Source organism: Hyperoodon ampullatus (assembly GCF_949752795.1).
Source record: "Hyperoodon ampullatus genome assembly, chromosome: 19".
Taxonomy (NCBI): Eukaryota; Metazoa; Chordata; class Mammalia; order Artiodactyla; family Ziphiidae; genus Hyperoodon; species Hyperoodon ampullatus.
The window spans coordinates 43,521,230-43,538,946 of record NC_136932.1 but is presented as its reverse complement, the minus strand read 5'-3'; the positions used below and the strand labels follow the sequence as shown (position 1 = coordinate 43,538,946).

The following is a 17,717-nucleotide window of genomic DNA, read 5'->3' as shown; positions in this document are numbered from 1 at the left end:
AAAGTACTCATTTTCCCCCCTCTATATTCCCCACTTTTCCATACTAATATGGTTCATATACATGAGAAGTTAGGACTTCAGAAATGCTACAAGACGATGGGCTTGCTTAATATGGTTATGAATGATACAAAAACCATCCCTTAAGACTACTGTTGTTACATGATAAGATGCTAGATTTAATCTTCAAAGTGAACAGTCCTAGCCCCAAACTTCAATATTTCCCATCTGCAACACCAAACTGTCCTTTTCCTGAACACAGCTTAGCTCGTCCTCCAGTACCATTAAATAATCTGCATCAAGTGATTCCAATTCCCCAGGACAAAGTTAAATGATGCCACAAAAAAGTTTAAGTACTAGGTTAAACAAAACACGCAAGATAAAAGCTAAAGGTACTGCAAGAACAAGGAAAAAAGCCAATATGTATATCCAACTACACCAAACCAAATCATCAAAAGCACTCTTCACCTTCCTGATACCTGATAAATTGTTTGGCAACTATAACTATGGGGTCATTTTTTTTGTGACCACAAACAAAACTGAATTATTGCACCCAATAAAGGAGTGGACAAAGGTTGAGAATGATTCCTAATGACTGTCTTCCTCTTCTTCCTTTCCAATGAATCCCTCCCAATTTTGTGCCCAAAAGTCACAAGAGATCCTCTCCACCTGGGAGATCCTATATACCTCCCACCCTTAGATCCTGAAGGGACAACCCTAATGTTTAAACAACGGTAAGGATGTGGCTCTATAGTCCTGTGTTGAATAACAAATTAAGCCTTTGGTCAAAAATCCTCAACACCCAATTCCAAAAATATGATCTTCACGCTAAACTGTCACTTACTTGGAAGCTACAATCACAAACTTCCAAATCAGTTTTTAAAATAAGTTCTTAAAAAAAACCTTCCTCCATGTCCTTTTTGGTGATCACAGCAGGTTTACTCAAAGCCTAAATCCCTACAGAACAAAAAACATTCAAATACAATTTAGAGTTTCTTCCCAAGGGCACTAGTAGATTAAGAGGGGAACCTATTTGGGGCAGGAGAGGGGAAGAAGAAAAAAACTTCCATTACAAGCACACCTACATTTGTTTGACTTCTAAATACTGAAATAAAGACAAGTCTGACCTTGAGCTGTATTTCCCCATCTTATTCCCCTCCTCCTCCCAACAGAAATCTTGTTCAATACAAACAGCAATTTAAGGATTTACAAAACGAAATTTAGTGATCTTTCCTAAATTTGAGTTGTCTTTTCTAATTTTCAAATTCCTGAACCCTAAGGTATGATGACACACTGGGACTAGCCCTGAGGCTATTCACATGACCAAACAGGCATTCAAGGAAAGCAAGGTTCCCACACAGCATGTTAAAAAATAAATGGCTTAATGAAGAAAAATCTAAAGATCACTGACACTTGATTCCAACCATGTCTCACCCCACAACAGCATTAAAAACACAAAAAGCATACATATGATTTTTTGTTTTGATAATACTAGTTTAACGGATGTGGGGGTAATTCAAATACCTAGGTCCAAAATGGGAGGAGGGAGGGACCAGGCCGGGAGGGGCAATTAAAAAAAGCAGCAGTTTGGGACTGAGCAAACAGACACAATGGCCACTTCGATAAAGTTCTGAAAAATGACTATAGCACCTTTAGGGACAAAGGAGCAATGAACAAAGAAGAACTGTTCGAATCTGTACATAAAGCCGTCTATTAAAATTGAAGAAAAGAAAACAGGATCTGCTGGGATCCTTTATGTTCTTAATACAAAAACCCAAGTCTCTGCTGAGTGCTTTGGGATAAGTGAATATCCCCAATGAAGTACGAACACGCATTCCAAGCCAGGGGAGTCAACCAAAATAGTTACTACACGTTATTTGAAAAAACTTTATTTTTCAACAGGTCCTTCCATTTGTCATAACGCTGCGTGTAAACAGGAAAGTCATCATTTTTAAATACCGGTAGATTGAAACACAGGCATGGAAAAGGGACCAAGAGTCATTATCTCCTTGTTTCCTGTTCAATGTTCTATCCAGCAGAACCCACAACTTATGGAGCCAGAAAATGATTACAGAAACTTCGAGCTCTCTGGGATAAGTCTGAGGACAGGGAACGTTAGAGATTTTTCTAGACCTCCCTAGAAAAAAGCGAGGTTGAACGGAAAGCCTAAAAAACCCCGCTACAAGGTGTGCCGGCCTACGGGAAGGAAATCCGACCGTAGCATCTCAGCTGGCCTCCGCCCAAGGATGAACTGCAGAGATTCCCACTCTCTCCCCCCTTCCCCCACCCTCATCCAAGACGGCCCACCACCACAAGCCCAGAGAAGCCCTCCGCTTGCTAGAGTTCTCCTTTGTGAGACTCCACAGCCGCCGCCCCACTTTGGGCCTCCGGGGAAAAGCCACCGCCCCCACCCGCCATATTTCCCTGAAAGGCGCCCGCGCTACAGCGCCCAGTCGCCACTCTCCCCCATGTGGCGGGTGTTTCTTCCCTCATCACGCCACCAAATTGTTCACCACGTCCCAAAACCGGCCCAGAAACTCCCCTGGGGATTGCTCGCCCGGAGACAGCACCCGCCATCTCCTCCCCCGCCCCCGCCCCGGGACTCGCCCTCCCCCCCAGCCGCCATTTTACAACCAATTCCTCCACCCTATGGCCTTGGTCTCCTCGGCTCGCGAATGTCTGCAGCTGAGGACTCCGAAAGGGTCAAATTCCTGAGCCTGGAGCCTCCTACCGCTCCGGGAGCCCAAAGGCCATTTCCTGCTTCCCGAATCCACGTCCCCGGGCTAGGCTTGGAGACGATGCCGCCATTTTGTCTCCTGCTCCCGGCCTCTGTGGGCGGCGGCAGAGGGTTCGAGAATTCCAGCCCCCCGTTGCCCCGCCAACTCACCGTCGTATCGCTCAGCCTGCTCGGCCAGCTTCGCCTGGTACACCAGATCCTCCCGATCATCCATAGCGGCAGCGGCTCCGGCAGGGTCTGCGCGACGGATGGAAGCGGATAGCGTCTCCAACTCTCAGCCTCTCGCTCCGCGCCCGGGCTGCAAAAATGGCGGCGCCTCAATCCGGGACTTCCGCCTGCGCACGCGGACAACTGCTCAGCTCTATGGCAACCGCTCCCTGGCAACTGGCGCGGGGGGCGGGTCCGCGAGCTAAGCGCCCGAAGAGGCTGGAACCAGCTAGACGCCCCTCCTCCGTGGGCTCATCGGCTGCTCTAGGCGGGAACTGTGACTGCGGGGAGGGAGAGCGCCACGAGGGAGCGAGGGAGGCCGGGTGAGGCCAGCTTGGACCGCTCCAGAAGAGAGTGAGCAGGAGAGGCTGTAACGGTTTTTGAAATGGCAAGCCTTCCTCTCCGAAACCAACTTCTCTCCCATTGCCCCTGTTTTCTCAGCCAAGCCCAGTCCTGGCCCTTATTCAGACCCGTTTAACTCCGGGGTAAAGAGTTGGGCCCTGCTGTAGTTGATAGGGGAAGGGGGGCTGCAGTTTTCACACTTGACCTTCGCACTTTGCAATCTTTTCCTGTTCCTCTCCCTCAGACGCCTTTTTCCCTTTAGGCCCACCATGGGTAGGAATGGGGAAGTTCTTAGAGGAGTCTGGTCTGGAGTGCAAGGTGCAGAAGAGTAGGTCCAAGATCAGATTGAGATACAGGAGGCAGGAATGGGAAAGAACCTGGTCTGTTTTGCTTCCCAATGGATTCGCAACACCTTGTACTCAGTACAGTATGTGTTGCAAGACTAAAGCTCAGGTAATTAGAGCATATGCCGTGTGGTAAAGTCTGCAATGAATGTGGAATAAAAAGCTTGGAACAAAATTATGAGGAGACCTGGATGGCAAGCCGAGAAGTGTGCACCTTACTCAGTGGGCGCAAGGAAGCTACCGTTTGACGATTTTTTTTTTTTTTTTTTTTTTTTCTGTACGCGGGCCTCTCACTGCTGTGGCCTCTCCCGTTGCGGAGCACAGGCTCTGGATGCGCAGGCTCCGGATGCGCAGGCTCAGCGGCCATGGCTTACGGGCCCAGCCGCTCCGCGGCACGTGGAATCTTCCCAGATCGGGGCACGAACCCGTGTCCCCTGCATCGGCAGGCGGACTCTCAACCACTGCGCCACCAGGGAAGCCCCCGTTTGATGATTTTGCGAGGAGGATGACACCGTCATAGTTATTCTCTAAAAAGATTATAAATATTGTATAGCAGTAATTAAAGAGCAGCATGAATTATCAGGTTATTACAATAATACAGGCAAAAGGTAATAGAATAGCAGTACAAATGTGAAAGAAAGGACAAATAGGAATAGTACTACAGAGGGAAACCACAAGAGTTTGCAGCTAATCAGACTTGAAGACCTTGTGAAGGGAAAAAAATTAAAATTGACCTTCAGTCTTCCCACCCTGAGTCACTGGGATAATGAGTGGCAGTACCATTAACAACAACAAAAAAAAGGAATGCTAGGAAAATTTGCTGATGGAATGCAGAGAAAAACGTGAGCTCCTTTTATCACATGTTGGTTCTAAGGTTCTCACATATCACTAAAGTAGAAATAACAGGCATGGAATTGGAAAAGGGGACTGGCATTGCAAGCTGGAGGGAGGCTGCAATGGAAGCAGCTAGAGAATGTGTGGAGGTAGGAGGACAAACAAAACCTTGGAGAATACTTACTTTCAAGTGATAGGAGAAAGCAGAAGAGCTAGCAAAGGTTGGCTCCTTAAGCCCCTTTGCACTTTTAATACACCTTATCAAATGTCAATGATGAATGATTAAGAATCAAAAGACCTGGGTTCTAGCCCTAATTCTATAACTAAACAAATGTGTGACCTTCAGAAAGTCATTTCACCTCTGAGCTTCATGTTCATATGTAAAGTTAACTGGAGACCATATGTTAGGCCACAAAACAAGTCTTAATATTAAAAGATTGAAATCAGGGCTTCCCTGGTGGCGCAGTGGTTGAGAGTCCACCCGCCGGTGCAGGGGATGCGGGTTCGTGCCCCGGTCCGGGAGGATCCCACGTGTCATGGAGCGGCTGGACCCGTGAGCCGTGGCCGCTGAGCCTGCGCGTTCGGAGCCTGTGCTGCGCGATGGGAGAGGCCGTGGCAGTGAGGGGCCCGCATACAGCAAAAAAAAAAAAAAAAAAAAAAAAGATTGAAATCATACAAAGTGTCTTGTCACAATGGAATGAAGTTGGAAATCAATAAGAGAAGGAAAACTAGGAAAATCTGCAGATATGTGGAAATTAAATAACACTCTTAACTAACTGATGGGTCAAAGAAGAAAATACAAGGGAAATTAGAAAATACCTTGAAATGAATAAAAATGAAAATACACTATACCAAAAATTATGAGATGCAGCAAAAATCCTGCTAAGGGAAATTTACAGCTGTAAATGTCTACGTTAAAAAGAACGGGACTTCCCTGGTGGTGCAGTGGTTAGGAACCCACCTGCCAACACAGGGGACTTGGGTTTGATCCCTGGTCCAGGAAAATCCCACATGCTGCAGAGCAACTAAGCCTATGTGCCGCAACTACCGAGCCTGCGCTCTAGAGCCCACAAGCCACAACTACTGAGCCCATGTGCCACAACTATTGAGCCCACATGCTGCAACTACTGAAGCCCACGCACCTAGAGTCCCTGCTCCGCAACAAGAGAAGCCGCAGCAACAAAAAGACCACGCACCACAACGAAGAGTAGCCCCTGCTCGCCACAACTAGAGGAAGCCCACGCACAGCAATGAAGACCCAACGCAAACAAACAAACAAAAAAATGTTTTAAAAAAAGTTTAGGGCTCCCCTGGTGGCGCAGTGGTTGAGAGTCCGCCTGCCGACGCAGGGGACACGGGTTCGTGCCCCGGTCCGGGAGGATCCCACATGCCGTGGAGCAGCTGGGCCCGTGAGCCATTGCCGCTGAGCCTGCGCGTCCGGAGCCTGTGCTCCGCAACGGGAGAGGCCACAACAGTGAGAGGCCCGTGTACCGCAAAAAAAATAATAATAATAAAATAAAATAATAAAAAAAGTTTTAAAAAAGCAGAAGGATCTTGCAGGTTGGGGCAGCCTGAGTCTTTGGTCCTACACCCATATGCTTCAAAGCTTTATTAAAAATATTTGGAGGGGCTTCCCTGGTGGTGCAGTGGTTGAGAGTCCGCCTGCCGATGCAGGGGACACGGGTTCATACCCCGGTCTGGGAAGATCCCACATGCCGCAGAGCGGCTGGGCCCGTGAGCCATGGCTGCTGGGCCTGCGCGTCTGGAGGCTGTGCTCTGCAATGGGAGAGGCCACAACGGTGAGAGGCCGATGTACCACAAAAAAAAAAGAAAATTGGAAAAAATATATATATTTGGATCCCCATGAAGCCCTACTATACACAAGTTTACCAAGAGGTTTGGGTAGGAATGGGGTTGATGGGCTTCATTTATAAAATCAGGAGTGCTGATAAAAGAAGTAAAGCTTTGAAATTTGACTGCTCATGATGACCATGAGCAGTCCTGTGCCTGCTCATGGTCATCATTAACCAGCTTTACTTGGAGGGAACGTCAGTCTGGCTGTAGATTTCAGCAAGCTGTGCCAGATGGGAACCTGCCACTGACCTGCTGGCATGAATAAATGTACCTGGTGTGATCCACACTGCCTACATGGGTGTTCCTCCCTTAGCCCCCATGCCCATCGTGCTCTGCGTAGATCTTTGTGATGCAGCAGGTACAGTCAGAGTCTCACTGAGCGGTTTCATCCTTAGGAAACCTGAGGGAGTGAGGAGTAGATATCTCGATTAGCACGTAGGAGTTGGGGATCAGATCTAAGCACTCACACTTGCGGTGTTCAATAAATACTTGTTGGGGGGGGATAAATTGGGAATTTCGGTTTGGAATGAACAGATACACACTACTATATATAAAATAGATAAACAATGGGAATTCCCTGGCAGTCCAGTGGTTAGGACTCATTGCTTTCACTGCCGAGGGCCCGGTTCAATCCCTGGCCAGGGAACTAAGATCCCAGAAGCTGCGTGGAGCAGCCAAAAAAAAACCAACAGCACAAGGAACTATATTTAATACCTTGTAATAACCTGTAATGGAAAAGAATCTGAATACATATATATATAACACGTAACTGATTCACTTTGCTGTACACCTGAAATATTGTAAATCAACTATACTTCAAGTAAAACGTATATGTGTTAAACAGATTTTAAAAAAGAAGGCTCTCACATTGATAACCTAACTGTACAACTTAAGGAACTACAAGAAGTACAACATAAGGAAATAAATAAAAAATATTAAAGTGGAGATAAGTAAAATAGAAAACAGAAAAAAAAAAAGAAAATCAACAAACTGAGTTGGTTCTTTGAAAAGATCACCAAGGGCTTCCCTGGTGGCGCAGTGGTTGAGAGTCTGCCTGCCGATGCAGGGGACACAGGTTCGTGCCCCAGTCCGGGAAGATCCCACATGCCACGGAGCACTTGGGCCCGTGAGCCATGGCCACTGAGTCTGCGCGTCCGGAGCCTGTGCTCCGCAACGGGAGAGGCCACAACAGTGAGAGGCCCATGTACCGCCAAAAAAAAAAAAAAAATCAACAAAACTGAAAAACCTGTGGTTAGACTGACTACGAAAAAAAGAAGACTCAAATTATTAAAATTAGAAATGAAAGTGAGGACCTTACCACCAACCTTACCGAAATAAGGAGTGTAAGAGTTTTATAAATTGGATAACAAATGAAATGAACAAATTCCTAGAAACACACTGATATCACGATACAATAAGAAATATATATTTGGTCTTTGTCCTTGGTTCTTACCAGAGAGCTCCTAAAACTCTTGTACAGGCATACTTCGTCTTGTTGCACTTCACTTTATTGCACTTTGCAGATACTGTGGGGTTTTTTGTTTGTTTGTTTATTAATTAATTTATTTTTGCTGTGTTGGGTCTTCGCTTCTGTGCGAGGGCTTTCTCTAGTTGTGGCAAGCGGGGGCCACTCCTCATCGCGGTGCACGGGCCTCTCACTATCGCGGCCTCTCGTTGCGGAGCACAGGCTCCAGACGCGCAGGCTCAGTAGCCGTGGCTCATGGGCCCAGTTGCTCCGCGGCATGTGGGATCCTCCCAGACCAGGGCTCAAACCCGTGTCCCCTGCACCAGCAGGCAGACTCTCAACCACTGCGCCACCAGGGAAGCCCGATACTGTGCGGTTTTTTACAAATTGAAGGTCTGTGGCAACCTTGGGTCAAGCAAGTCTACCAGTGCCATTTTCCAACAGCACTTTTTTTCCCCCTAATTTGAATGTATAATTGGTTGTGTTAACTCCAGGTAGTGTCAAAAATGAATTAAATTATAGAACACCCAGTTGGTATCCACAGAGAATTGGAAAACTGCTTGATGTGGAAAACACACACACTTGGTATCAGAAATGTTGTGTGTAGAAACAGATTATTATACACACAAACTACCAAAACTGACTCGAGAAGAAATAGAAAATGTGAACTGATGTATAACAAATAAGGAGATTGAATCAGTAATCAAAAACTTCCCAACAGCACAACAATGTGAATGTATGTACTTATGCCACTAAACTGTACACTAAAAAATTATTAAAATAGTAAATTCTTTTTTTTTTTTTTTTTTTTTTTTTTTTTTTTTTTTTTTGCGGTATGTGGGCCTCTCACTGTTGTGGCCTCTCCCGTTGCGGAGCACAGGCTCCGGACACGCAGGCTCAATGGCCATGGCTCATGGGCCAAGCCGCTCCGCGGCATGTGGGATCCTCCCAGACCGGGGCACGAACCCGTGTCCCCTGCATCGGCAGGCGGACTCTCAACCACCGCGCCACCAGGGAAGCCCTAAAATAGTAAATTCTATGTTATGCATGCTTTACCACAATCAAAGAAAAAAAAATCTTCCAACAAAGAAAATCCCAGGACTAGATGGCTTCACTGGTGAATGTGTCTACAAAACACGATAAACAATTAACACTAATCCTTCTGAAACTCTTCCAAAAAAATAGAATACTTTCTACTTCATTTAGTTAGACCAGCATTACCTGGCCTCTAATACCAAAGCCAGACAAAGACACTACAAGAAAACTACAAGCCAATATCCTTTATGAATACAGATGAAAAAATCTTCAACAAAATAACAGCAAACTAAATTCAGCAGCATATTAAAAGACCAAGTAGGATTTAACCAAGGAATGGAAGGCTGTTTCAAGAAATTCAATCCATGTAATTGATACCCTACATTAACAGAATGAAAGGGAACAAAAAAATCATCAGCTCAATTGATGCAAAAAAAATCATTTGACGAAATCCAACATGCTTTCATGATAAAAATAATAAGATAGGAATAGAAGGGAACTTCCTCAACATAATGAAGGCCATATTTGAAACTCACAGCTAACATCATACTCAGTGGTGAAAGACCAAAAGCTTCACCCTAAGATCATGAACAAGATAAGATGCGCCCTTTTGCCACTTCTATTCAGCATAGTTCTAGAAATTCTAGCCAGAGAAATTGGGGAATAAAAAGAAATAGAAGGCAAATTGTAAAGGAAGAAGCAAAATTATCTCTGTTCACAGACATGACCTTGCATGTAGAAAACTCTAAAGGTTCTACAAAAAAAAAATGGTAAGAAAATAAACAAATTCAGCAAAGTTGGAGGATACAAAAAGCAACACACAAGTCGGTTGTATTTTTATACAGTAGCAAATGAACAATACAAAGAGGAAATTAAGAGAAACAATTCTATTCATAACAGTATCAAAAATAATAAAATAGGAATAAACTGGTCAAGAAGGTGAAAGATGTCCTGGAAAAACTACAAAACACTGCTGAAAGAAATGAAAGGAAACCTAAATGAATGGAAAGACACTCTGTGTTCTCAGATCAGAAGATTCAGTATTGTTAACATAACATTATTACACAAAGTGATCTACAGAGTCAATGCAATCTCTATCAAAATCCCAATGGCATTTTTTGCAGAAATGAAGTGAAACAGCTGAATTTGCTGACCTCTAGAAATCCCTCCCAGACACATCACAGCAAAGGTGATGGGCTCTGCTCTTGGAATCCCTGGGTTCAGTGGCTCCTTATCACCTGTGCAATGGAAGCCTATTACTCAACTCTTTACACCTCAGTTTTCTCATCTATAAAATGAGAATAGAATTTTCCTTGTAAGTGGGAGATTGAAAGAACCTGATACTCAATGAATGTTAGCTATGTTTATTAATGTTTGTATGGTTCAAGCTTGAGCAAGAACCAGGAGAAGTTAGTGTCATAAAATACAAGTGAGAAGCGTTCAAAAATAAGGGGATGGTAGAATTAAATTCTCCAGAGACATCAAGATTAGCACTGAGTTAAGGCCACTGGATATAGCAATTAGGTCATTAGTGACCTTCATTCAAGATCAGTTTCAAAAGGGTGTTGGAAGCCAGACTGCATTTGGTTGAAGCACAAAGAAGGCGAGAACGTGGAAGTGGTTAAGTGTAGGGTTCTCTTGAGAAGAGTAGCAGTGAAAAGGTAGAGGGTGATCACTTAATAGGGGTGATCCCCCAATAGGGGTGGCCAAATCATAGAGTTGGTCCACATGTTTGCAAAACCCACCCCACCTTACAAAGCTGGCCCTGCTGCCATATTGACCACAGGATATGCAGAGATTAGGAGTAACATCTTTTTTTTAATTTTTTTTTTTGTGGTACGCGGGCCTCTCACCGCTGTGGCCTCTCCCGCCATGGAGCACAGGCTCCAAACATGCAGGCCCAGCGGCCATGGCTCACGGGCCCAGCCGCTCCACGGCACGTGGGATCTTCCCGGACCGGGGCACGAACCCGCGCCCCCTGCACTAGCAGGCGGACCCTCAACCACTGCGCCACCAGGGAAGCCCGGAGTAACATCTTTTTAACCACTGGGTCTTCTCTCCTGAATAGTCTCCCAAGACTGGCTAAAGTCTATCTGAAGGTGCCTTTTCAGAAACTGCTGAAAAGGCAGAAATCTGAAACCTTAGATTGATCCTCCGACTGTACTGCCTGTTCTCTCAACCAACAGAACCAAAAGGGACAGAAATTGTGGACAGGGCAACAAAAATATAAAGAGAAATATTTATGATATAGCATCTGGGATTATAAACTGATAAAAAAAAATCATGGTGCTGAACTGAGGGTGGCTCCCACAGTATGGTACTGCGCTTCTCATGCTGCTGTGTTGATGGATATGTCACCAACATCACCAGGTCAATAGGTCACACCCCTAAATAGGAGTCTTCCAACTTTATTGAAGAATCTCCTTTAATAGAAATAAGAACTCATTTGACCTGTCTTGAGGAAATAATCGCCGACACATGGCAGTGTACTAACCACTGCAAGAAGGAAATAAGATGTTAAAAAATATGATTACTCATTGCCTACAGGATCTTGCAGTTTAGGGCTTATTTTTTTAAAAGGTTATTGTGTCTTTGGACTTCTCTGTTGGCGCAGTGGTTAAGAATCCGCCTGCCAATGCAGGGGACATGGTTTCGAGCCCTGCTCCAGGAAGATGCCACATGCCATGGAGCAACTAAACCTGTGCGCCACAACTACTGAGCCTGCGCTCTAGAGCCTACGAGCCACAACTACTGAAGCACGTGAGCTCTAGGGCCTGCATGCTGCAACTACTGAGCCTGCGTGCTGCAACTGCTGAAGCCCACGCGCCTAGAGCCCGTGCTCCGCAACAAGAGAAGCCACCGCGACGAGAAGCCCGCACACCATAACGGAAAGAGTAGCCCCGGCTCGCCGCAACTAGAGAAAAAGCCCACACCCAGCAACGAAGACCCAATGCAGCCTAAAATAAATAAATAAATACATAATAATTTTTTTTTAAAAAAAGTAACAATCGACTACTTGAATAAACAGTAAGTCCAATAAATAATATATGCACAGGATATAACCTGGTAATTCATATATGAGGAAATTCAAGGAGTAAATAAATGGAAATAGATTCATTTTCACTGGTAATAAAAACATACAAATAAAGTGGCTGAGATATACTTTTAAAATTTTTTAGGGGGCTTCCCTGGTGGCGCAGTGGTTGAGAGTCCGCCTGCCGATGCAGGGGACACGGGTTCGTGCCCCGGTCCGGGAAGATCCCACATGCCGCGGAGCAGCTGGACCCGTGAGCCATGGCCGCTGGGCCTGCGTGTCCAGAGCCTGTGCTCCGCAACGGGAGAGGCCACAACAGTGAGAGGCCCGCGTACCGCAAAAAAAAAAAAAAAAAAAAAATTTTAGGGACTTCGCTGGTGGCGCAGTGGATGGGACTCTGCGCTCCCAAAGCAGGGGGCCTGGGTTCAATCCCTGGTTGGGGAACTAGATTCCACATGCATGCCGCAACTAAGAGTTTGCGTGCACAACGGAAGAGCCTGCAAGCCGCAACAAAGACCTGGCGCAACCAACTAAATATTTTTTTTAATGTTTTAATTCTTTTTAAAAATTAAAATAAAAAATTTAATTGTGGTAAAATACACATAACAAAGTTATCATCTTAACCAATTCTAAGTATAGAGTTCAGTAGTGTTACGTACGTTCACATTGCTATAGGAGGCATACTTATAAGCATACTAAATTATCTTTTTTTAAAAATTATTTATTTATTATTTATTTTTGGCTGCATTGGGTCTTTGTTGCTGCATGCGGGCTTTCTCTAGTTGCGTCAAGTTGGGGGCAGCTACTCTTCGTTGCAGTGTGCAGGCTTCTCATTGCAGTGGCTTCTCTTGTTGCAGAGCACGGGCTCTAGGCACACGGGCTTCAGTAGTTGTGGCACGCAGGCCCAGCAGTTGTGGCTCCCGGTCTCTAGAGCGCAGGCTAGCGCAGGCTCAGTAGTTGTGGTGCACGGGCTTAGTTACTCCGTGGCATGTGGGATCTTCCCGGACCAGAGATCGAACCCGTGACCGCTGCCTTGGCAGGTGGATTCTTAACCACTGCACCACCAGGGAAATCCACTAACTTACTTTTACAAGTTTAATGGTGGTCCACACTTTCTAGGTTATTCTGTTATCAGTGTTGACAATTGGTAAACGTCCTTTGGAGAGATATTTGTAATACTTTCCTGTAACTACTACAGCAAATTACAAGTTTTGTGGTTTACACGCAAATATATTATTTTATGTTTCTGGTGGATAAGAAAATCAAGGTGTCAGCAGGACTGTGTTCCTTCTGGAGGCTCTAAAAGGGTTCCCATTTCCTTGCCATTTCCAACTTAGTCTGCCTGCGTTCCATAACTGACTGCCCCTTCCTCCATCTTCAAAGTGCCTCATTGCAACCTCTGGTTCCACTGTCACATCTCCTATTTCTCACGGACTCCTCTTGTATCCCTCTTATAAAGCCACTTGTGATTGCATTGGGCCCACCAAGATAATCCAGGGTAATTTCCCCAGGTCAAGGTCTTTAACTTAATCACAACTGCAAAATCCCTTTGTCATGTAAGGTAACAAGTTCCAGGGATCAGGATGTAGACCTCTTTGGGGGACTATTATTTTGTCTCCCACAGTATCACTAACAGATTTTGTTAATATAATCACAATAACGTTATTACACCCCAGAAGATTCACATTTCTTAACATCATCTAATATCCAACCCGTGTTCACTTTCCCATGTTTGTCTGTTTTTTCCCGGTTGGTTTACCTGAGTCAGGATACAAACTAAATTCACAGAGAGTGTCAGTTGATAGGTCTGTGAAGTCTCTTTATCCATAACAGATATCCCTTCCTGTCCTTTTTCATGTCACTGATTTCAGAAGAAACTGGGCCATTGGTTATATAGAATATCTCCCATCCTGGATTTGTTTCTTCAGCTTCTTATGGTGTTGTTTAACTTGTTCCCCTATTCCTCACATTTCCTGTAAACTAATAGCTGGATTAGAGTCAGGGTCAATTTTGGGGGGTTTGAATGCCTCAGAGGTGATGATTGCTGTGAGCTTCCTGTTATATCACAACAGAGACAATGTCTTGTTCGCTTTTAGTGACGTTAACACTGAAGAGACAATGCTTTTTTTTGTTGTTGTTGCTTGTTTGTTTTGCGATACACGGGCCTCTCACTGTTGCGGCCCCTCCCGCTGCGGAGCACAGGCTCCGGACGTGCAGGCCCAGCGGCCATGGCTCACGGGCCCAGCCGCTCCGCGGCATGTGGGATCCTCCCGGACCAGGGCACGAACCCGTGTCCCCTGCATTGGCAAGCAGACTCCCAACCACTGCGCCACCAGGGAAGCCTGAGACAATGTTTTTAAAATGGTTTTATTGAGATATAATTTACATACCATACAATCCACCCATTTTAAGCATACCATTCAATATACCATAAGTACATTTACAGAATTGTACAACTACGGCCACAATCTAATTTTAGAACACTTCCATCACCTTAAAATGAAACTGTGAGCGCATTTACAGTCAATCCCCATTCCTACTCTCAGCCCCAGGCAACCATTAATCTATTTTCTGTCTCTATACATTTGCCTTTTATAGAAACAAATCATATTTTGGGTGCTTCAATGTTCTGGTCTGTTAACTTTCAGTTGGTTTCTGAATTCGATTCAGACATATTAACCTAAGCCTTTCTTTTTTTTCTTGCTCCTGGTTCTCTCAATCCCTCATTCATTTATCTTGATCCACTTACTTACTTGTTTTGTGCTTACTTAATTTTCTTGCTTTGTACATTTTGTGCTATCTCATGTTCCTCAGAAACCATTTCTCTGCCACCTTAGGTTGAGTATCGGGGCCCTGCTAGCCCACAGGGCACTTTTATGAGACTTATAAAATAGGTGCCCTTTCCACATATATGCAGCCCTAGGGGCTCACTGCTTAGCAAGCAAAATGTGCTTTTGAATTTAAAATGATGCCTCCTGCAGGGGATGAAGCCAGGGACCAGGCCTGCTTCGTGGCTAGCCCAGTGCAGGGTGGATTTCGGCTTCACTCCTCCTTGCTCGGCGTGTCCTTGGAAAGGGCATCACCTGCACGTCCACACGCAGCCATACCGCTAGTTAAGACTAGACATTCAGCTCTCCTTTACAACAGTAAATAGACGTTTACTATTAACTGTTCAACAAATATTTGCTGAGTGCTTTCCATGTGCTAATCATGTGAGATGCTTCAGATGAAAGTTAATAAAGTGGACACAGCCCCTTCCCTTATGAAGCTTCCTGTCAGAGTCTTCATTCTCAATGACAATTTTGCAAGTGCCTGTCTTCTCAAATAGTCCCCATGGTCCAATTCCAAACACCTATTTTAGCAGGTACTAAAAATCATGATTACACACGCAAAATGTTCAAGTTACAAAATAAAATGAAGAAAAACTATGAACATTTGGGTATTGACTCACCCAGTGATGATGCTTCCTAGGAATCTGTGCTTCTTCACACATTTTAGTCAAATAGTTTTTTTGGGGTAGCTGTGTAGATTCCAAAAGTAGCCACAATCCTTCACCCTTCCTATATCCACACCCCTTTGCAGTATGACTATATAGCTTCTCCCATCAAGAGGTGAAATCTATTTTTTCACTCCTTGAATCTGAGCTGGCCTTATGACTTGCTTTAAGCAAGAGAATGCAGTGGAATTGACACTGTGTCAGTTCTAAGGCTAGGCCTTATGAAGCCTTGTGTGATTCCATCTGTTCTCTTGGAACCCTGTCCATAGCCATGAGAACCAGTCTGGGCTGCTCTGTTGGAGGATGGAAGATCACAGGAAGCAGAGACTAAACTCGGTCAGCTAAGGGCCATCCAAGACCAGCCAGCCCTCAGCCAACCGGAAGCTGATCTCAGATATGTCAGTGAGACTAGACCAGACCAGAAGAACTGTCCAGCAGAACCCAACCCAACCCAACCCAAACTGCTGAGCTGTTAAGATAAATGACTGCTGTTTTAAGCCATTAAGTATTGATGTGGTTTATTTTGCAGCAGAAACTAACTGACACTAACTTTAAGTCCCTAGGAGTAATACTACCCAGTGCTCCCACTTGGCTTTTGAGGACCTCTATCTAGCCCACCTATCCTGTTTTTCATTCTTTTGTTCAAAATACATACCTTGGGTATCTGCTGTGTGTCAAGCAGGGCTGGGTGTTGGAAATACAATGAGAAGTCTTGGTCTTGTGACAGACACATGCACAGGCAATTTCAGTTCAGTGTCACAACTGTAAGCACATATTGCCAAGAGAGGACATGGAACAGATACATAACCCAAATCAGAGTGTCTGATAAGACTAGTAATCGAAGGTGAGCCAGATAGATGTACAGACTGTACAAAAGCCTGGAGGGGTGAGCAGGTGGGTCAGGTAAAAAAGTACACAAACTCAGTATGGCTAGAGCCCAGAGTACAGCAGAGAAAGTGACGAGAGGGGAGGCTGGAGAGAGGAGCAGGAACTAGAACATAAAGAGCTCTGTATCCCTTTGTAGGGAGTTTAGATATCTGCTGAAGGAGAATCTAATCTAATCTAAATTATAGAAAGCTCACTAAGGCTGCAATATAACAAAGGGATTGGGGGGACCAAAACTAAAGGCACCCAGGTGGCTTTTGAGGTGATCCAGATGAGAAACATTGGCAGTTTGAACTAAGGTAGCAGCAGTGGGGATGGAGGTAAGTAAACTGATTTTAGATGCTCAGGAGTTAGGACTTGGTAAATGACTAGAAATGGGGTGATGAACTCTTGAGAGGAAGGAATAAAAGATGGTCCCCAGGGCTTCCCTGGTGGCGCAGTGGTTGAGAGTCCGCCTGCCGATGCAGGGGACACGGGTTCGTGGCCCGGTCCGGGAGGATCCCACATGCCGCAGAGCGGCTGGGCCCGTGAGCCATGGCCGCTGAGCCTGCGCGTCCAGAGCCTGTGCTCTGCAACGGGAGAGGCCACAGCAGTGAGAGGCCCGCGTACCGCAAAAAAAAAAAAAAAAAAAAAAGATGGTCCCCAGGTTTTTGGCTTAGCCAATTGGTGATAGACACTGAGACAGGGAATGTGTATGAGGGGCAGATAAGGGAAGGGATGATGAATCCAGTTTGGAATATACTGAGTTTGAGGTGCCTTCAAGATATCCAAAAGGTGTCCAGTGGGCAGTTGAATATACGTGAGACCTGACAATATTTTATATATTTCTTCATTATCTAACTAGAAAAAAAAGGATAGTAGATGGCTGATAGCTGAAGAGTTTAGGAACTAGAAGGTGCCTTGAAATGGAAGAGCAAAGGCTTTGGGAAGACAGTGAGAGAACTGGAAGGCTAGAAAGTAGTGGTCAGGGAGTAAGATGTTTAAGATTCCGGGGATATAACAGTACAAGATAATGGATTTGAGATGGTCAATAAAGTGAAAAGCTAGGTGATGGATGGGTAACCCCAGAAGACAGCAGACCTTGGCAAGAAGAAACACTGTGAGCCAGAGGTCAAAAACCATTAATAAATGAGGAGAAATTTGATTGGCAACAGTAAAGTGGTAGGGAGCCTAACAGGTTGGCAAAAGCTTCAAAGATGGAGTAAAGTACAAAAATGGGGGACAGAAGACCCAGTACAGCTTGAGGATGCCAGTGACAAAATGAGAGGTGACTAGGGGGATTTACACTTGGGGCAATTAGCAAAGATGACAAGAATGTGAGCTACGGAATGAGCTGGTTGGCCCTAGGTGTCCTAGTTTGGATTGTTTTTCCTTCAGAAGAATTCAATTCCCATGGAGGAAAGAGCAGCAGCCCTGCAGCAGTATTTCTCTAAAGGGGAGACCAGGGATAGAACTGCCAGATTTAGCAAATAAAAATACAGGATGCC

At 45.0% G+C, this 17,717-nt stretch overlaps 2 protein-coding genes across 2 annotated transcripts in view; one reads left to right on the top strand and one right to left on the bottom strand.

Annotated features, from left to right (window-relative positions):
- YWHAE (tyrosine 3-monooxygenase/tryptophan 5-monooxygenase activation protein epsilon) overlaps positions 1–3,020 on the bottom strand; it is a 44,448-nt gene extending 41,428 nt beyond the window's left edge. Inside the window, exon 1 of the mRNA XM_079725277.1 lies at positions 2,885–3,020. Coding sequence (XP_079581403.1) covers positions 2,885–2,948 — 64 coding nt within the window. The 5' untranslated portion in view covers positions 2,949–3,020. The remainder of the gene's footprint in view (positions 1–2,884) is intronic.
- Positions 3,021–6,324: 3,304 nt separating this feature from the next.
- On the top strand, positions 6,325–6,447 carry LOC307067957 (ATP synthase subunit ATP5MJ, mitochondrial-like; the record flags this gene model as incomplete). The annotated part of the gene is made up of 1 exon (XM_079725575.1): positions 6,325–6,447. The coding sequence occupies one exon, from the start codon at positions 6,325–6,327 to the stop codon at positions 6,445–6,447; it is 123 nt and encodes a 40-aa protein (XP_079581701.1).
- Between the last annotated feature and the right edge of the window lie 11,270 nt (positions 6,448–17,717).